The 21,150-nt window shown below is 50.4% G+C and overlaps 1 protein-coding gene across 4 annotated transcripts in view; it reads left to right on the forward strand.

Annotated features, from left to right (window-relative positions):
• The window catches only part of WASF2 (WASP family member 2), a 65,452-nt gene extending 50,907 nt beyond the window's left edge, over positions 1 to 14,545 (forward strand). For all 4 annotated transcript variants that reach the window (XM_059690622.1, XM_059690621.1, XM_059690625.1 and 1 more), the window contains 7 exons: positions 421 to 555; positions 1,073 to 1,226; positions 3,315 to 3,432; positions 4,269 to 4,399; positions 7,355 to 7,507; positions 9,154 to 9,671; positions 10,598 to 14,545. In XM_059690622.1, the coding sequence (XP_059546605.1) occupies positions 421 to 555; positions 1,073 to 1,226; positions 3,315 to 3,432; positions 4,269 to 4,399; positions 7,355 to 7,507; positions 9,154 to 9,671; positions 10,598 to 10,755 (1,367 nt within the window). In that variant the 3' untranslated portion in view covers positions 10,756 to 14,545. The remainder of the gene's footprint in view (positions 1 to 420; positions 556 to 1,072; positions 1,227 to 3,314; positions 3,433 to 4,268; positions 4,400 to 7,354; positions 7,508 to 9,153; positions 9,672 to 10,597) is intronic.
• Positions 14,546 to 21,150: the final 6,605 nt, after the last annotated feature.

Below are 21,150 nucleotides of genomic sequence, written 5' to 3' on the forward strand. Positions count from 1 at the left end.
TTTTTCATGTTAATTTAGACACCTAGAAGATCCTTCTAACTTCTCGTCTGTTTTCCAGAACCATTTACAAGGTGCTTTTACAGAGTAGCGAGGGGTTAAGGGCTATAGGCAAAGGTGCAGACATATTGTCTACCTTGCAGGATTCATTTTTTGTATTATACCTTTCGATTTTATTCAGATTGCTTTGAGTTTTGTGACTCTTCATAGTTTGCCAAGAAGGCTCAGTTGTAGAACATATGCAGAGTGCCCAGCTGTGGAGACTCTGTCTCTGCCTCCAGAAGCAGCCATCTGCATGTAACCCCAACAATCTTGAGGGAGAGGGAAGGCTCTTTCGGAGGTGGGGAATATGATCTTTAGTGGCCAGTTTTTCTGACCTTTTATGTCACTGTTATGCACTAATGAGTTGGTTTCTTTGTTCAGGTAAATATGCAGAGGACATTTTTGGAGAGATCTTCACTCAGTCAAATACCTTTGCCTCTCGGGTAAGCTCCCTTGCTGAGAGGATTGACCGCCTACAAGTTAAAGTCACTCAGCTGGATCCCAAGGAAGAAGAAGGTAAGGAAGCTGAGCTCAGCACTTGCAGGCTCTGCTGAGCAGTTTCTTATAATTTTTTTCCTGATTTGTAAAAAGAAGTGAGAGGAGAAATCACAGAAACCTATGGAGTCCTGCTTTGAAGTAGCACGAGCTTGGGTGGCGTAGAGAAATCTTTTTAGCGCGACCACACTCCCACACACGCCCTCTCTCCCATTCCCCCAATTCCCTCTTTCTCAGATTCCCCCTCCCCCAATCTCACTCTGCTACCATAAAAGTACTTGGAAGATTCATTCCTCCTCAGGAGAGGCCTGCTAGATCTGGCCACATAGTAAACCTTTGTGTTGCCTCATTTTGTTCCGTCTGAAATGGCTGGGCTGCTGACAGCCTTGCGGGGCTTCCCCAGAGGGGGAGAAAAAAAGCCTGGCTGCAGACAGCCGCAGCCAAGAAATGTAGCAGCTGAGGCCTCTCCGACTGGTGTGACTCAGTGTTTGCTCAAATAGCCTGTCGTCCATTTTCTAATGCCTCCATCTTCTCTCAGTGTCACTACAAGGAATCAACACCCGAAAGGCCTTCAGAAGCTCTACCACTCAAGACCAGAAGCTTTTTGACAGAAACTCTCTCCCCGTCCCTGTCTTGGAAACATACAACACCTGTGATACTCCCCCACCTCTCAACAATCTTTCCCCTTACAGGTAACCTGGCTAGCTCCTCCTTCTTCTGACCTGTGGTTAACAATATTAGATTGTCTTTTTATTTAAAGATACTGTTTATGTCAGAGAATTGCATCAAAGAGCTTGCTATCTACCCCAGAGTTTTTTGTGGCAGCAGACACTAACATTTACCACATAAACAGTTGTCACTTATTATTGTTTGGTTTCTAAAATTCATACATTGAAAGTTGGCTATATTTTTGTATGCCACAAGTTCAGTTTGATATAGCCAGATCCATCTTGGATTCCATCCAAGGAATTTAGTTATTGTAGAACCAAAAGGACTTGTTTTAAGGCAGTCCTATAGTACATCCCAGGGGCAACATTCTAGCAAGGCTCCCAGTTACTCAGAAACCACTAGATTACCAGATGTTTGGGCGCGTTAGTGGGGCCAGCCTTGTGGACTGGCTGCTCTGGGCCCTGGGGGTCCTTCCAAAGCTTAGGGGGTGACTGGCATTGTTCCAAATGAGTATTGTTCGCTTTTTGAACATTCCCTTTGGAAAGGAACTACACTGCTGTGGCTGGACTTTAAAAAAGAAGGTAGCCTTGTAGACACCTTCGAGCCCTTCTCCTCTAACGATCTGGTCATGTTATCCTGCAAATAACCACTGAGCAGGACAGAAAGTAAATATTTATCTTGCTTGCATCCATAAGTGTCTTTGAAACAGGTAAAAAGTAATTACAGCTCGCTGGAGGCAGATATCTTCTGTGGGACATGGGCATGCTACAAAGCAGAAGGGGGGCAGGAGGTGCCAGTGCACAGGATTTCCAGGACGCCTGCTGATCCCGGGAGCCTGGAATAGGAGCCTGGTAGCTTCTCACACAGATAGTGAGAAAGTACCTGGCATCTATCGTATGTTATTATTGTGTGAAATTATATTTGTCCCTTGACTTGCAAAAGGACTAGCTATCATAGTGGGCAGAGATTTGACTCGGCAGGCTCTATTACTTAGTTGGGTTTGGGCAGTGGGAGTACACATCTGATAATATCAAAGTGAGTATGATACAGGGTGTGGTAGGATAGGATAAACAAACAATATAAAACAAGTTTATATTTTAGATAAAGGTATTTTCCTCTTTGATATTATTTCAATTATCTGAATTTGGCTTAACATAAATGAATGGAGGTGTAGCTAACACAACAAGATTTAATATAAAAACCATTAGTGTTTGATTTGGAAATGCTTTTTGTGTGTTGTGATAGAATTGGAAGCCAGGATATAGAATTGCCTTTCCAATTTGTTTTAGTTCAGAGTAGTGTTAAAATAAATGTCCCTAAGTACATGCTTTCTGGAAAGTGAGAGAGTCTCATGCCAAAGTGTAGGATTCCAACTAGGATCGTCAAGTCTGGCAGATAACTCTTACCTTAACACTCAGTAACTCACTCTATTCCATCACAGCCACTAAGAGATGGCAATTAAATCTTGTGGTCATAAAACATCTGGCTATGTGTTCTCAATAGGGCCCCCTCGTAGTTGGGGAGCTGGGGGGTGCTGGGTGGATGCTGAGCTATTCTAGAAGGGAGCAAGAAGGTGGAGTACTGTGGTTATCTGTTTTCACAGAGGAATATCAGCCGCACACATATATACATTGATATGTGTATATGTATGCATATGTACACATGTGAACCTAACATTGTGTGCACAGGTTTCAGGTGGGTGGGAAGCCACTAATGCTTCCGAGAGAGCCAGGGTAATTGGTGAGGGAAAGGGAACCAGTGGCAGAAATCCCCTCTGATATGCCAGGATATCTTCAGGGAAATGTCAGAGGCCATGCAGATCATTAGAAATAATCGGGATCCCTGCTGCTATAGCCCATTCTTTTCCCTGACCATGCAAATTCCTCCACCAGGAATTGAAAGTAAGGCTAAGGTTCTTTAAAAGCCAGATAAATAAAGAGGTGGCATTGAAGGAGCATTGGAACGCTGGTATGGGAGAGGAAGTAGGCAATCAATTTGAATGACTTGATTCCTGAGTGTGAAAACTGCTAACTGGTAGGTATTTGGAATATTGGATTTGGTTAGGAGCTCATCTGTCTGCTGACAGCTACTTGTCTTCATTTCTATCCCAGGGACGATGGGAAAGAGGCACTCAAATTCTACACAGACCCTTCGTACTTCTTTGATCTTTGGAAGGAGAAGATGCTGCAGGACACCAAGGATATCATGAAAGAGAAGAGAAAGCATAGGGTGAGGGGAAAGGGGCCTCTGTTCTACACATCAGTAGGCACGATTGTGGAGGGGGGATAAAAAGGAAGCCAGTCTTATGTGAAGTAATCATTCTGAGTGGCTGCTTGCTTGGATGCCAGGTGAAACACTTAAAAAATGTGTCCACTCCAAGCACAACCAAGATGAAAGTATAAATCACACCAGAAGTGTGTTTGTTCCCCCCAGCACTATTAACAATAGTATATTCAGGCTGAGTTTTAGAAATTGACTTTTCTATTCACCATTTATTTCTCTTGCAATTTGCACCTGACTCTGCTGGACACTCAAGCTAGGCTAGTCCCTTCCCTGCCAGTTTTGCAGCTCATTTCTGAGAGATCAGCACAAGGCTCTACAGTGTTTGATTTGCAACAGGAGCAGTTTAACACCTTCAGTACCGGCGGGCAGTAGAGGTGGGGGGGTAGGCCTGGTTTTGGGAGATGCTCCCCTTAGACTCCCAGGGATGTGTGTAAGCCTTTTTGACCGACCAGTTGCAGCCTCACACTCCCATTAGCATGGCTGCCAGGAGGCCCAAGAGAATGCCAAGGGCTAGTGCAGCTGCACAGGCTGAAGAAACCCTCGTTGGTTGTTTTGTTTTAACCATTTTCTTACATCTACCCAGATGTCTATAGCTGTCATTACCTCTCATCGCTTTTCACTGACCGTTGAGGCACAGTAATTCTATTATAAATTCTGTAGTTACTGTATGTTGTCCAGGTAAAGCAACTCTTGGGTGTGCATCCATGGAGGTGGATGGAATTTTAGAGAAGAACATTGGAAAATGTTTTACAAATGATTTTCTGTTTGTTTTTTTATTATAGAAAGAAAAGAAAGATAATCCAAATCGAGGGAACATAAACCCACGTAAAATCAAGACACGCAAGGAAGAGTGGGAGAAAATGAAGATGGGACAAGAATTTGTGGAATCCAAAGAAAAGCTGGGGCCTTCTGGGTAGGTGATGCTCTTGTGTGCTATTGGTAGCTTTCTTTGAAGGGGCCGGGACCTCAGTCTGACAGCTTTAGTGTGACACCTTTCACACCCCCTGAAGTCTGGCTGTATGGCTTAGATTGATATCACTGTTAACTACTTTAAAGTGCATCCATCTGGTGATTAAAATTTGCTAAGTTAATGAAGACTCAGCCGTTTAAATGAGGTAACTGAAGTGGTGTGGGGGGAAAAAACCATGGCTTCTAGTGCCCTCACTCTGCCAGGCACTGGCACGACTGAGGGCCTCAAAGGAAAGACTGGAAGGGAAAGAAAAGTGGTCTTGGGAGCCCTTTTCCTCCAGAGCATTGAGTTGAAGGTGGTGCCTAAGCGCCGGGCCTTTCACAAGAATGGGGAAGGCCCAGCAGAGAATTCGTGCACATCCCCAAAGCAACTTTTCAGTCAGCCTTTGTCAGTCTCAGGAGAGAAGTTGGCCAAGGGACTGAAAGCAGGTCTCAGAGACAGTGTGGGAAAGGTCGCTCAGCCAGTATTGAGGCCATATATCTCCATGGAGAAATAGTAGATGTCAGTCTGACCCCATTTCCCAATACCAAAGCACACTAGAGGTCTAACAGAAAAAAAGGATGGTCTGAAAGCTTGGTTTGATGCTTATCCAAGTGCCCAACCTGTGTGACATTCAGAGTCAAGTCACCACAACTGCTTGGTGTGAATGCCACCCTGGTTTTCCCCTAAATGCATTGCATCCTGACTGTCAGAGAATCATACCAGCCCATGCCAGGTGTCTAAGAATTGATAAAAGGGAAGAGTTGAGTTGTTCTTGCTTTTAGAAATAACTCTACCATGAAAATTTTGACTTTTAAAAATCTTGACACTTCTGACACTTGTTCTTTCTGGATTAAGAGATTTGTTTTAATGAGTGATAAAGATGGTGAGAGGAAAAACGAACCTTTCTCTCTACAGGGAGATCAGCCCTGAGGGTCCTCCATTACCTTCACCTCCCAGTAAAAGGGCCATTTTATTCTGTAATGTCCCATCCTGTTCAGAGAGGCCCTTGTCATAGGTTCAGTGACTCTTAAGGCCAGAAGCTTGCATGTTCAGAATATGCCTACTATTTTTATTTTTTTAATATATTTTATTGATTTTTTACAGAGAGAACGGGAGAGGGATAGGAATAGAGAGTTAGAAACATCAATGAGAGAGAAACATCAATTCAGCTGCCTCTTGCACGCCCCCCACTGGGGATGTGCCTGCAACCCAGGTACATGCTCTTGACCGGAATCGAATCTGGGACCCTTCAGTCCACAGGCCGATGCTCTATCCACTGAGCCAAACCGGTTATGGCAATGCCTACTATTTTTAAAAAATATATATTTTTATTGATTTCAGAGAGAGAGGGAGAGAGAGATAGAAACATCAATGATGAGAGAATCATTGATCAGCTGCCTTCTGCACACCCCGCACTGGAGATTGAGCCCACAACCCAGGCATGTGCCCCGACCAAGAATCGAACTGTGACCTCCTGGTTCATAGGTTGATGCTCAACCACTGAGCTATGCCAGCCGGGCAATAGGCCTACTATTTTGTGGGGTTGGGGTTCGTTGTTGTCTGTGTGTGTGTGTGTGTGTGGAATGGGGTTGGTGAAAACAAGGACTTTGCCTCCCATTCCCTGTTCTTCAGCAGATTTGGAATTGGGTTGCATGGCTGGTCTACCTGGACATGCTTGTTGGTGAACCTATGAAGAGATGTGTCAAGCCTATAGGCTCCAGGCCTTGGGGGTTTTTCATATCAGAGCATCATTTGATTCAGTTAGTTCCCTTTAACTCTGTTCTCCTTGGGGTCTATTTTATTTTATTTTATTTTATTTTATTTTATTAGAAATAAATGTCTGTTGTTTAAATAAATATATATAATTTTTTTCTATTTTAGAGAGAGAGGAAGGAAAGTGGGGGGGGGGGGGGAGAGAAACAGAGAGAAACCTCAATGATGAGAGAGAATCATTGATCGGCTGCCTCCTGCACGCCCCCTACTGGGGAGCCTGCAACCTAGGCATGTGCCCTGACCAGGAATCAAAGGGCGACCTCCTGGTTCTCTGGGGTCTATTTTAGAAGCATTCTTTGTGGAGATGGGGCAGGGGGAGCACAGCAGGCCATATTTTGCTAGCTGCTGCTTGGTGTTTTTGTTCTTGTTTGTACGTTTGTTGTTGTTCACCCAGAGCAAATTTACCCAAAGCCCAGTGCTCTGAGGGGCAGATTTTCATAAGGCAAGCCCTGGCATCCTACTTTAATTGGCAGCTCATCTTGTTATCGATAAGAGTGCTGGCGGAGAGACCACGTCTAACAGCCACCAACACCTTGGATTTGTCCTCAGCTTGCTTTGCAGTCAAATGCCTCCTTCGCCTTTGAGCACTGCAGAGGCTTGCCGACCTCAAAACCAGGCTGTGTGCCAGTCACGTGTTTACAGCTAGCTCATTAGCCTTGGGGCTTGGCTTTGCCCTTTGCCACAGACAGACTTGGGGATTTGGGTATAGGCTGCTCCTAACATTTGGGAGAGAATTTAAAAGAACTGCTGGGTTTGACAAGCCCAACACTGAGAAAGGAGCAGCATGGTTTTGATAATCTGGGTTGAATCCCATTCCTACAAACAATCCAGCAGAAATACCTGGGAGATGGTAACAATGGAATATTTAGTCCTAAAATAAAATTTCAGTATAACAAACTATATGGGGAATATACTTACCTTATTTCTCTTAATAGCTTTTGTATCAAATGCATTTTGGTGTGGGGTCTTTTTTAAAAATGGGAGTATCACTTGGACTTTTTAGAAAAGTTTTAAAATTGAATTTTAGAGAGAGAAAAAGGAAGAGGCGGAAGAGAGAAGCATTGATGTGGATCGAGGACCAACCAAGTGAGCCACACCAGCCAGATTTTTTAAATGACAGTTTTCGTGTTGGTTCATTGTCAGGTATCCACCCGCCTTGGTGTACCAGAATGGTAGCATCGGCTCTATTGAAAATGTGGATGCAAGCAACTACCCACCACCACCACAGTCAGACTCCACTTCTCTACCTTCTTCCTTCTCTGAGGAGAGCTTACCTCCGCCGCCAGCAGAATTCAGGTAAATGGTGGTACCTTTTCCATCTACTCTGGGTGGTTAAAAACTCAAGAACAAAATAACAGTTCCAAATCCAGGCCAGGACACTAAAATAAGTTCAGGAAAATCTGTCTAGATAATAGAAATAATTAACATGTATTATGTGTTTGTAAGTTGCCAGGCATTATACCAAACAGTATATATGTTACTAAATTCCCACAAGAATCCTCTTGAGACAGGTACCCATTTTACAGATGAGTAAATGAGAAGGCACAGAGAGGTCAATGACCTTACCTAAGATCACTGAGCCAGTAAGAGGCAGAGTCCAACCTGATTGGAAAGCAGGTCAGTCTGACTCCAGAGCCTGTGTTCTTTACTACCACCTATACCTGGAAAGATAGAAGTCACCAAACTTACCCCTTGCATGTTACTTAGCTTTAACTCCGCATGAATTGAAGTGGTATAATTTACCGCCCATAAAATACTTATTTATGACACCTTGTCCAGTTATCTAGGAACTTAGCAGACAGTCACCCTTTTCTTCTGTTGCTTCTGGTTAATTTCACTGTTGGATAGACTCTCCAGAAAGAATGAAACAAAGGGAAAGAGAGATGAAAGTTAAAATCTGTTCATTTTGATATCCGTGTCCCTGGCACAGATATACAGGGGAAGAGTTAGCAAGTCATGGCTGACAAGGGCTCTGAGGAGTGTTCGGGTTTGTTTCCTCACAGTTACTTTTCCCTTTCTGGTGCCTGGTACACTTTTCTCCTCTGACACTGTTCCGGCAGAGATTGGATATGTTGAGGACCCCTCAGATGGAAACCTAAAGCAAATGCTCTAAGCATCCCACCCCCGCCCCCCTCTTCTTGGCTCTTGAAACCACTAATCCCAAACTCTGCCTCCCAAATCACTTCCTGCCGGCTGTCCTGTCAGATGCAGCTAAGGCTTGAAGGTCTGTGGTAAACGGCAAGATGGCAGCTTTTCTGAGGAGTAGCTGTTGGTGCAGGGCAAATGCAAAGGTGGAAAAGAAGCCCTCAGCCTCAGCCGTGGCCTGAGAGCCTGCAGCGAGCACACCAGGCCCAGGAGAGCTGCCGCTTAGCCCTCTCGCAACCTGGGTTAAGATGGTGGCACCTCCATTTCCTGTCTCTGCCGACCCTCAGACCCTCCATTCTTCTCAGGTTTGGTCAGCTTGGCTTCAGTTCCTGCCCTCACAAGATCTAGTGAATGTTACTAACCTGGGGAACAGAGGGTGGGTGGGCGGTGGTTGAATTTTTATTCCAGTTCTTTCTTGCATGCCTTTGTAGCCTGGCTCCGGGATTAGACTGACCGTTCCTTTCAGGAGAGTGCCTTTTCTCGGAGAGCTGAAAGTTTGAGGGGAACCAAGAGGTGATCTTGGCTCGCCCTTACCTATATAGGAATCCCAAGTCTACTTCTTTCAGGTAGTTTTTCTCTCTCTGCTTAAGACTCCTCTGCTGATGGGAAGGAAGCTCATGACTTTACAAGACTGCCCATTTGATATTGGTCTGTTCTGACTATTTCCATTTTTTTTTCCTATTTGAACCAAAATGAAATGATATAATCAACCAAAATAAACCTAGGCTTATAGAATAGCTTAACTATAGGTAGTATTTCATCCTGAAAGTGATGGGTCTTTTTCTTTGTCCTTCTAGCTACCCAGCAGACAACAACCAAAGGGCATCTGGCTTAGCTGGACCCAAAAGATCCAGTGTGGTCAGCCCGAGCCACCCACCACCAGCTCCTCCTCTGGGCTCTCCACTGGGCCTCAAACCCGGCTATGCTCCACCCTCGACCCCTCCGCCTCCGCCTCCAATGATAAACGTCCCTCCCCCACCTCCACCTGGAGGACTTGGGTCCCCAGTGACCCCACCGCCACCTTCACCACCCTCTTTCCCACCTCACCCCGATTTTGCTGCCCCTCCCCCTCCTCCCCCACCGCCGGCAGCTGACTACCCGACCCTGCCACCACTTCCCTTATCCCAGTCAACAGGAGGAGCACCCCCTCCTCCCCCTCCTCCTCCTCCTCCTGGGCCACCTCCTCTCTTTTATGGTGGTGCAGATGGCCAGCCTGCCCCCCCACCACCACCACTTTCTGATACACCCAAGTCCAAGTCCTCCTTGCCTCCTGTGAGCGATGCCCGCAGCGACCTGCTTTCAGCCATCCGCCAAGGTAAATCCAGTGGTGGGTCCAGGACAGGGAGTGTTGTCTTTCTGCAGCTGGGATGGCTGGTTGAGGGTGGGTGAGGGGTTTGTGCCCTTCCCGGGAGTAGCTTTCATTGGATGGGGAGAGATGGGACCCAGGCCTAGGATCAGCCTGAAGAAAGTCTCACCCTAAAAATAGGGGGATTTAGATTTCTTCCCACCCTGGTTTAACGTAAAGAATTCTTAACCTGGGATCTTTGAACGTCTTGAAAATGTGTGCTTTGTGTGTGTTTGCATCCATTTTGTAGCCCAGAGAACAAGAATCACATCTTGAAGGTTCTTGTTCAGCTGAACTCAGTCATTCCTTGTCCTTCACCTTTCTGCCTTTTGTATCCTTCCTGCGTACTCTCTTTCCCTCTTTCTCACCCATTGCCCTCTCCCCCTTTTCCCTCTCCTCCTCCCTCTTTGTCACCGTCTCTCTCCTCCTCCTTCCCCTCCCTCATGGAGCATTTATTCTCTTTGTCAGAGGCCAGGTTTGATACCACGGGGCTAGAGTGGTTTCTTCTGCTTGGGATCCCCCAGGAACTGAAGGATTGTCTAGAGGAGACAACCTAGGGCAGCTGAGCTCTGCGCTAACTGATGAATCGGGCAGACTGTGTGCTCCTAGGTGGGGGGGGTGGCCAGTCCCCCTCCTGAGGAGTAGCCTCCTCACTAGCCTGAGAGCGACAGTGGGGAAGGTGGCAGGCTTCTGTTCAGAGACACCTACGGCACCAGGGCCACCATGTCATAAACCTTCACCTTCATTTTTTTCTTGCTTCCTCCTTTCCAAGAGGATCCTTCTTTTTCACTGTCCTTTCCCGTATTCCACCAGCCAATGGCCGTGCCCCCTTTTTCATTCCTGGATCAATTCTGAGGCCGACTCACCTTCTTAACCTCCTGTCTCCCTCCCACCAGGCTTCCAGCTGCGCAGGGTGGAGGAGCAGCAGGAACAGGAGAAGCGGGACGTGGTGGGCAATGACGTGGCCACCATCCTGTCGCGCCGCATTGCTGTGGAGTACAGTGACTCAGAAGATGACTCCTCTGAGTTTGATGAGGACGACTGGTCGGATTAGCTCTTTCTGCCTCTGCCTACCTCTTCTCTTTTCTTCTTACCTGCCTTTTGTGACGCCTACCCCAGCAGTCCCAGGGGAAAAGGGGGAGGGGGGAAAAATAATTTCAAGGGCCAAAGCCTTCCCTGAAGCTACCAAAGATATATCCATGTGCTTCCTCCAAATCAACATGTGTTTCCCACCTCCCACAGTCAGGCCCCATGGGGCCCCTGAGGGGGCCAGTAGCTGAGATGTTCTCTCTTCCCTTCATATTGAAGAGAAAGGAAAACCCCAGAGCTGATCCCTTTGAGAGGATGTAAATTGGAGTTGGTGCCTTTCCCTAGGAGCCATTTTCCACTGTGGTCTCCCTAAATCCTGGCCCTCAGCTACTTCGAATAATGCCAGCCACTTCGTGGCCCTAAAGCCTGCATGGACACAGCTGGCCCCTTGCCCATGCCCTGGGAGGTCAGCAGGCTGCGTGCCCAGCAGCCAGACTGCTGCACCCTTCTGCCCCGATCAGCAGGGCGAGGCTGCTGTTTGCTAAGCTCTTTCTGTATCTGGATCCCCTTTATTCCAGGAGCCATCAAGCCCCTAAAGAAGGTCTCAACCCCTCTGCCCAGAAATGATGCCTTTGTGAAGACTGAGGTGTCTGCCTCCCTCCCAGGCCCCGTCTCCTGAGTGTGGTGTTTGGGTTTCCTTTACATGCCTCTCCGTTGTCACCAGGTGCCTCTGGGCACCAAAGCCCAGTTCTGACCTCTAATACCCATGACCAAACTAGCCCTGACACACAGGGATCTGGGCCGCTGCTGGATGTCAGGAGCCAAGCTTAGAGACCGGGAACTGCAGAGCTGGAGGAACGGGGACACAAACCTGGGCCCTACCCTCTTAGTGATGCTGAAGTCTACAGATGGGAAGTGACTTGCTCAAGGTCGCGCAGTTGGATCGTAACAGGGCTAGAGCCCAGGGTTTCTGATTCCAGGTCACCAGTGCTTTCTGGGACCAAATAGTGGGCACCTGCTGGAGCCTGAGCAGAGCATCCTCGGCTCTGCTGCTTCCGACCTCACCATAAGGGGGGGTCCCAGCAGGAGGGCCCGGGGCCTGTGCCCCGCCCTCAGTGCTGCTCAGACCCTTGTGGCCTCTCGTAATTCTTTGCTTCCTCTTTGCTATCTACCTACCAGCCAACTGGCCTTGGGAACTGCCCGATTGGGGGACTAGAGGTAGTGAGAGAAGGGAGGGGGTGGGCAGCTTTGACAGGTGCTGTTTTCAATTCCTCTTCAACTCCTCCCCCTTTTATTTCCCCAATTTCTGCCAAAGGTAGAAACTTCAGTCCCTCAGGCTGGCAGCCGTGGCAGGTAGCTGCCTGGGGGGCCTGGCAGCCCTGAGGAAGGCTGAAAACAGAGGGACTGTAGGTCTTGTTTCCAGCTCCCCTCCTCACTACACAGCGATGTTCCCGCCCTTCCTCCCCCTTTTTCCCAGAGCTAATACACAGGTGCTATTATTCAGAAAAAACTGGTCAGCTTTGGCCAGCAATGAGGTTTCTTCTCTTCTGCCCCAACTATTGTGTAGCCTCTTATGCTGAAACCGGCTTCTCCTGGCTTCTGCTTTCAGAGCCCTGAAACAAAGAGAAACAGGATCTGTCTGTACCCCGCACAGCAAATGGTTGTAGTAATTGCCAAAGCCCTCATAAACCCTCCGGCTTGAGGAGAGTGTGTAATCATGGGTACCGCGCTGTGCCCGGCTGAATGCGCCCCCTCTGCCTCTTTTCCTTGAACTCAGGCCTGTAGGGCCAGCATGCCCTCCTCCTGGGGCTCCTCGGAGTGCCCCTCCCCCTCCCCCAGGTCAGCGTCTCTGGCACAGGGCCAGCACCTGGCTAGTGCTGAGCATGCCAGGCTGTGTGTGTGCCCCTGCCTCGCTTCCCACCTTGCACTTGGAAGCTGAAGGTACATTCTTCAGAACCCTGAAATGGCTGTTGAAGGTGTCCCCGCTGCAGCCAGGAGTGGGGGAGAGGCAGGCGGAGGGCAGTGGTTCTCCCAAATAGGAGTCCTGGGGCCTGGCCAGGCCAGGGTTTGGGCCTAATGGCTTTGACTAAATTACTCCCATCCCCCTCCTTCCGGAAAAAGGGGGAGTCAGTGCCACTCGCTATCGTTCTGCTCTGACCTTGAAGGGGGTGGTGTTGGCCTGGCTCTGGAACGGACAGTCCGCTGTGGAAAGGTCTGGGGGCAGGAGGAGGTGGGGAGGGGCACTGCCTGTGGAAGGTAGGATTAGATCATTAGCTCAGTGACCTCCTAGGGTTTCGATGTGCTGTGTTCTCATCCTACAGCTGGTTTGGTAATGATCTGCAAGTCCCGGAGAGCAACAGCATAGCTCTGCCTGACGTTCTCATTAAAATCTATGCAGCCAAGCTCTGTGCTTTGTAGCAGCCGGCTTCCTCGGCTGGGGGGTGGGAGATGGGGGGAGGGGTGGGCTAGGACCCAGTCAGCTGGGCTCTACTTACGCATTGGTACACCCCCCAAAAATGCTGCTTTAAACCCAGAGCCCTTTAAAATGATGAAGGACCCTATGCAGGTAATCATGTGTCTTTAGAAGCCTGTAATTGTGGAATGCAAAGTTTAGTGATTATTTAAACTGGGCCCAGGCTGGTCAGGGTATGGAACAATGGCCCATAAGGACTCTTAAGTGCTGAGGCCAAGAAACCACCTTCCTTTCTGGTCAGCTCAGCCCAGGGAACCTGCCCCCACTCCTGGGGCCCAGGGGCCCAGCTCCTGACCGTCAGGCAGTGTCAGAAGTGATTGGTGGCTGTGCCCAGGTGGTGAGATGAGTACATTCCAAAGGAGCCGCCTGGGGGAGGGGGCAGGCTCTTGTCCCTCGAAGCTCAGAACAGCAGGCCCAAGCTCAGCTTGCCTCCAGGAGCTCGAGCGCCCTCAGAAACGACCTGGCCAATGTCACCGCAGAGCCGCGCGGTGTTGTCAGGCTAATGTGAAATCTCTTCCCGTGGCGCCAAGCTTCTGGCTCTGCAGCGCCGGCTTGGACAGATTGAGGTCTCTTGGCTTTGGTGACCCTCTGCTTAAGCATTCCCACCGTGTCCCCGCTCTGCTCTCCCCGCGCCTCCTGCTGCAGCCCCCTCCCCTGGCTCAGGGCCTGGGGGTGGGGCACTGCCCCAAGGCCAGGGCTTCCTGGGGCATCGGGGCATCGGGCTTTGAGCTCTACTGGGCCCTAGCTGACCTGGGGACCAGGTGTTGCCCAGAGATGCACCTGGGGCTGTGCCTCAATGAATCGTAGGGAACAATGTTATTGTATTGACTTTCAGTTAACTCACTTGAGAAACTAACCAATTTTTACTTACTGTCTGGAATGATGTACCTGTAGGAGAGTGACCATAAAAGTGCCTTCTTTTCTCTGATGTAAACATTTAGAAGGACCTGGACCAATGGATTCTTGGGTGTGTGTTCCACATCAAGATCTTAGGGAGTGAGCACATATGTAGTGGGGATACAGCCTGAAATGGCTCCCTTTCCCCCACCCGCTCCCCTCCGAGGATGGAAAAGGAGCTTCGGTTAGAGATCTGAGCTGTGGGGTTAAGCCAAACCCCTAAGTGGCCCTTTCCCTTTGCCCTACTGCTCTCAGGTCCTTAGAAGGGTGTCCAGTACCTTAAAGCCCTGTGGCTCCAAGTCTGGCCTCGTTTGCTTCCCTGCCAGGCTCATGTGTGTACATTAGCTCTCCAGTGACCTGAAGATTCCATGTAACTGTATACACGCGAATACGTAAATGCCAATGTTTTAAATAATTTGATAAAGTCTTTGTAGCCACTCGGCCACCTCTGGTGTGTGTGTGTGTGTGCTTAATGGGAGAAGTGGTTAGAAGGGGGCAACACAGAGCCAGCTCCCAAGGGAGGTCCACTGTGCGCGCGCGCGCGTGGGGGGGGGGGGGGCAGCAGGCCCAGGATGTGGTGGTGCACCCTGTGGGAGGCGGGGATGAAGGCAGAAAACCCAGGTCCCCAGGCCCCCTCAGCTAGCTGAAGGGAGTGTGCTGGGACCAGGGGAGACGAGCTGCTGGCAGCCCCGTGCTGCAGCAGGAGAGGAGCACAGGCTGAATGCTGATGCCGCCTCCCAACATCTGGCCGGCATCTTGTCTGTTTCTCAGACCCAAGCAACTTACCTTAAATAGAACAATTTACAGTGGAATCTGATAAAAGGTTTAGGCTGCTGCGTGCCCCTCTCCCAGGCGAGGGGGCTGGGTGTATATTCTGACCCAAAAAATGACCTGCCCAGGAAGCAACGGTTGTGGTTGTTCCGAGCACAGCTGCTGTGGTCAACTGTCCCTGGGGGTGACTTAGGAACAGACACCCAGTTCCGGGCCCAGCAGAAGAGGGGCGGGAGCAGGGTTGGTGGCTGGTCATGCCTGCGCTTCGGGGAGTCACCCACTGGCGTCCCAGGAGAAGGGGCAGGAGTCTTGAATTGTCAGCAACTGCTGCGCCAGCCACTCAGCTCATTGCTGAAGGTGGGGGTCCAGGGGAGGGGGCGTGGGAGCCGCTCGCCCCTGTGGAGGCCCTCGCTCCACCCTCCTGCTCAGGCCTGTGTTTAGTCAGCACTTGGCTTCCCAAGGCTGGTGACTGACAGGCAGCCAGACGCCTGCCCTGGGAGAAGACAAAATGGTGTGGGAGCCGCCCTTGCTGGGGAGTTGGAGGGAAGGAATGTGGTCTGGAAGCCAGAGTCCGAGCTTCCATTCCGGCCTCTCCACTGGAGCTGTCCCTCTGCACGTCGCTTCCCCGGGGGCTGATCCTGAGAACAGTTACCGAGTGCCTACGACCTGCCCCAGACGGCAGACATTTTGTTTCAACCTTAGGAGGCAAGGGTCCCCCAAATTGCACATGAGAAAAACAGGTTCAAAGGGTAACGCGAGTTTGCTAAGATCATGTAACTGGCCGGGAACAGCCACCGTTCCGAGCTGGCGCTCTGTCCACCGTGCAACTTAACAGCGTTCAGAATCTGCAGCTGGAATCCCGGTCTTCGGTGTCATAAGGGGCATGTTAAAGGGTTTCCCTTTTTGTCTGTCCACTTCCTGGTGCCAGTTTGACAGGTAATGGTTAGTTTTGCTTTTGCTTTGAAATCAAGGGAGCTAGACTGAGGTTCTAGCTGTTGTAGACCTTCAGAGTTGGAAATACCTGCCCCAAAACTCCCTGGGTTTCGGATGGGGCTTCCCACAGACACACCCGACTTAGTACGGGCACACACACCTGTTCAGATGCACACGTTCATGCACATTCAGATGTACACACACAAATAGGTACCTACACACGTCAGTGGGCACAGGGACACTGGCACACCCACAGAGTCCTGCTCTTGTGTAAACAAAGACATCCGCACAGTTACAGGAATACACAAAATCGCAGGCAAACCTCACAACGTGCTTGGGAGCCACCCCTCCCTTCTCACTGCCAGTTCCTCACTGCCCCCTCCTGGCCACCCAGTGGCCAGGGCAATCTGGCTCTATTTCCTGTAAATTCTGGGGGTGGTTGTCAGCTAGTTCCCCCGAGATCACAAGGTGGAGAGCATGTTCAGGTGCTCAGTCCCAGGAGATGAGGGTGTCTAGAGGGGGTTCTGAAGCTGGAGGACAAAAAGAAACCATGTGGTTGAATTGTCAGTACCGCGGTGTCAGGAGTTCTGCAACTGCACACACACTCATACATAGAGAGGAGCAGCCGCGCTGGCTGCAGTCAACAGATCTGTAGGCTCCCACCTTGCTCTCCCTCTCTGGGCCTCGCCTATTTATATAGATATATAGATATAGATATATAGAGAGATATAAAGAGAGATAGACATAGATATGTAGATATATAGATATAATGATTTCATAGAGGCAGGGAGAGGGAGAAAGAGATAGAAACATCAATGAACCCAGCTGGTGTGGCTCAGTGGTTGAGCATTGACCTATGAACCAAAACAAAAGGTCACGGTTTGATTCCCAGTCAGTTGAGTTGCAGGCTTGGTCCCCGGTGTAGGGCGTGCAGGAGGCAGTCGATCAATGATGCTCTCGTCACTGATGTCTCTCTCTCTTCCTTTCTGGAAGGAAGGAAGGAAGGAAGGAAGGAAGGAGGGAAGGGAGGAGGGAAGGGGAAGAGGAAGGGGAAGGGGAAGGGAAGGGAAGGGAAGGGGAAAAGAAAAAGAGAAGAGAAAAAAAAAAAGAAAGATCAGAGAGCATTATTAATCAGTATGGGTCCTGACCAGGAGTCAAACCATGATGTCCTGGTTTATATATCGACACTCAACCCCTGAGCCACACCAGGTGGGCCTCACCTAGTCAGTGAGGAGCTGACCATGATGACATAGGCAGGCCCTTCCACTCTGGCATCTCATCATCTTCGGAATGAACACCTCCCTAGACGTGTGTGCCTGAGTAAAGCACAACCATAAACATGACCCCTTGGTCTCCTCAGACCAGTCCTGGGAGGGTTACCAACACAAAGCTTTTTGTTCCTATTTTGCAGTTGAGAAAATGATGCACAGAGAGGCACGGCAACTTGCCCAAAGTCACACAGCAAGTTGGTATCAAGCATGAAGACAGGAACTCTTTTTTCCAATGCCCCAGGTTGCCTACAACAGAGTAGAATACTTTGTGGCCTTGTCTCAGCGCCAACGAGGCAGGAGCGACAGAGGCTAAAGCCAGAAGCTCTGCCAGGCAACTTGGAACGTGGGTGGGTTCCACCACGCCCCACCCACCAGCAGACTACACCAACCTTAACCTTCCTTTCCCTCTGCAGAGCCAGGGCAGGCAACAGGAGTTCCTCCCTATGCTGTGGTCACTTGTAGCTTGTTCAGGTATTTACATGCGTGCCTGGGCTCCACAGTGTGCACTCGCACATGTAGGTGTATGGTCGTGCATGCCTGCAAACATACTTAGGAGAACATTCATAAGCATGTGTAGTATGTATGTGTTTGCAAGCCTGTACATGTGACTGCATTTGTGTGTTTAGGTAAAGTGTGTGTGTTTTTTTAAGTTTATTGATTGATTTTAGAGAGAGAGGAAGAGAAACAAAAAGAGAAACATCAAATTGTTGTTCCACTTATTAATGCATTCATTGGTTGATTCTTGTATGTGCCCTGACCAGGGATTGAACCCGCAACCTTGGTGTAGTGGGACGATGCTCTAACCAACTGAGCTACCTGGCCGGGACTCGAAGTGTGCTTTGATGTACATATAAATGGCCTCAGGATATCTGGCAGGCGCATTTATGTAAATGTCAGATTTTGCTTGCATGCGTGCTGGGTTTGTTCATGAGTGTACTTGGGTATGTGCAAAGGTTCACATTCATTTGTGTGAAGAAGAGGGTGAGGCATGTCCATGCACACGACTGGTGAGTGTGTAAATGTGCAGGAAGGGATGGCTTCATAGGACTGTATATATGTGAATCAGAGGAGGGCCCTCACAAGAAAGCACGATGTTGGTGTTCCCCTCGCCCTGGTACAGGGGGTGCCCCGCCTGGCTGCAGTCAGGCTCTGGGCTTACAGCACCTCACCCTGCTCCTGCACTCTATTCCCCAGACCCATCCTGCCTAGCCAATTTGCAGCCTCTTGCTCCCAGCTCCTGAGAAGGCCTGCAGCAAAGTCAAGGGGCTGGTGGCCAATTAGCGAGGGGGTTAATCAGGGATCTGGGGACCCCCGGGGGGTGGGAAGCCAGAAGGCAGGCATTGGGGTTGGCAGGAGCTGCCAGGAGCTGCCGCTGCCTGTCAGGCTGGAGGAGGGGAGAGGCAGGGAGGGGAAGCTGAACCAGCTCAGCTCCATGGTGCTGGAAACCAAGGGCCTGCCTGTGAATTCATGATTGCTGAGCACCGATAGCAGCGGGGAGCCTGTGCAACTGGGTGCACTGTGTGCAAAAGGGCAGGTGCTGGCCTTCATTCAACGTGGTCCTGTATGCAAATGTGTATACATGACTATGGATATTGTCTGCTTACAGGTACAGTTTCATGTCTACATATGTGGGTGTGCAGATGGGTCTGGGACTGCATATTCAGACCCATGTGCACACATATATACAAGGATAAGTCTGTATCTGTGTGTATACACATGTATGCAAAGGTAAGTGGGTATTCCTACATGCAACCATGTGCACATGAAGTTGACATGGTCTGTATACATGTGTGCAATGATATATCTGTGTACAGATGCGTGTACCAGTGTGCAGATAATCTGGTTATACTTGCATGTCTGGGTTAGTGTGCATGTGTGTATTCTCTGAACAGCTAGTGGCCTGGATCACCGTGTGGGCCTGTGTGCAAGTGCCTGTGTGCACAAAGGTCTCAGCATGTAGGGAGCTGGGCTATGGGGGCTGGAGGGCTCCAGGTTCCAGAGGAGAATCTGACAGACAGACTTGCCGCAGCCCCCAGCCCCGGGAGCCTGTTTTCCTGCCTGCAGAAGCTGTGAGCCCGTGAACTCATCTTATATTAATAGCTGCTGTCTCCTCACTTATTGCAGGGAGAAGCGGTCATGGCCCCAGCAGGGGCTCAGCACTCAGGCTGCCCCCCCCCCACCCCCGGGAGAAAGGGGAGAGATGGGCCCCACCTCCAGCCCAGGGCCCACCCCAGCAGGAAGGCATGGCTCTGGGCCCCAACCCTTGCTTCCCCCAGTCCAGGGGGCCCAGCTCCCTCCCAGACCTCTGTAGCTGGGTGGGGTTGGAAAACTGGTAGAGGCAGACAGGCTGGAAGTCTTGGCTACCCACCCCCAACACACACACACACACACACACACACACACACACACACACACACACACACAGGCATGCGGTCTTGAGCAGCCCCAGGCTGCACACCAGATGAGTCTGAGGCTGAAAGAGACATAGGACAGAAGGCTTCAGCTTGAGAGGCAGACATGCCCCTTCTCTCAGGGACCCTCAGCTGGAGGGGGGACACACAGCCTTGCCTCCAGGAGCCCCCATCCCCACCAGGAAGGCGAGAAGTGCAGCAAGGTGTGTTGTATAAAGCACGTCACAGTTACAGGGCGTATCCAGGGAGGCTTCCTGGAGGTGGGTGCACGGGGAGATCTGGAGATGCAGCTGAAGAATCTGAGGAGAGAGGAGCCATCACATGGGCACACAGGCTTCAGCCTGGAGGCAGGTTCTGACACCCTCAGGGTGGGCCCAGGACCCAGGGCAGAGACTCCAGATGCCGGCCCCAGAAATACCTCCTATCTACACACCACACCCAGGCAGACAGGGGTCCACGGGATGGGGGCCCACCACAGGCCTTCCCAGATGGGAGGCTGGCCAGCATTAAGCCCTGCTGAGCCTGCAGCCAGAAGCTGGGACGGGGAAGCCACGGACCACGCCCGCCCAGGGTGGGATGGGCACTGGTCGCTCTGCTTCTGGGCCTTGGTAGGGGCTTCTGTGGAGCATGGGGAGTCCGTCGGAGGCCCTTCCCTCACCACTCTCCTGTGTGAGTTTGAGCGAATGGCTGTTCCTCTTCGGGCCTCAGACTCCCCAGCTGTGCAATGAAGGGGTGGGCAGGATGCTCTGAGGGCCCCATCCCCAGGCTTTGGCCCAGGGGGCTGGGAGGTGCGCTAGTCAGAGCTTCCTCTTCAGCCACACCTCACACTGGCTTTTGCCCTTTCCTGGTGAACACACTGTTTCTGGTTCCCAAACCCCTTAACTCAGGGTCCTGCACACTTAGTCTTCAAATGCACCCAGGGGTACACGCACATGCTTACCATCACTCACCTTTGCATAAAAAAGAAGCAATCCCAGCTCCAGAATTTCAAGACCCCACCCAAATACCTCCCAAATGTGGCCACTGGCTCAGAATGAACCCCAACACCAGTCAGGGTCCAGAATGTCCTAGGTCCCAGGCTTGGAAGGAGAGGCGGTGAGAGGCCAGTAGATAAAGCACAAGTCCTAGAAACATGTTCCCTTGGTCCATTCACCAGTCCCCCTCATCCTCAGTTTTCTCACCTGTAAAATGGAGAAGATATTACCTGTGTCCTGGGATGCTTGTTAGGCATAAATGAGGTAACGCATGCAGTACACTCAGCACAGTGCCTAGCACACAGTATATACCCACGATTAGAGTGGGTTGATGCGAAGGAAAGTAACAGCTTTGAGTATACACTTCGTGCTAAAGCCCCACACAAAAGCTAATGTGGGCAGGGATGGAGGGGGGGAAGGCATCCTCAACCCAAGAAGCTTCCAGCATCCTGGTTCCTGTCCCCCAGGGAGGTGGGGTCCTTGTCTGGTAGTACCTGGGTCTGAGCAGAGGGGCCCATCAGACTAGCATCCTGGGGTGGGAGTGTCACCTGTGTCACCTGCCAGCCACACTCCACCCTGGATCTCCAGCTTCCTATGTCCCCCAACAGGCACCGGTGTGGGTTAATCCTCCCTTCCCATGGGTTCTCCCATCAGGCCCCGCTCCATTCCCTCCGCACACAGACAGCAATA

Source organism: Myotis daubentonii, chromosome 3 (genome assembly GCF_963259705.1).
Source record: "Myotis daubentonii chromosome 3, mMyoDau2.1, whole genome shotgun sequence".
Classification (NCBI taxonomy): Eukaryota; Metazoa; Chordata; class Mammalia; order Chiroptera; family Vespertilionidae; genus Myotis; species Myotis daubentonii.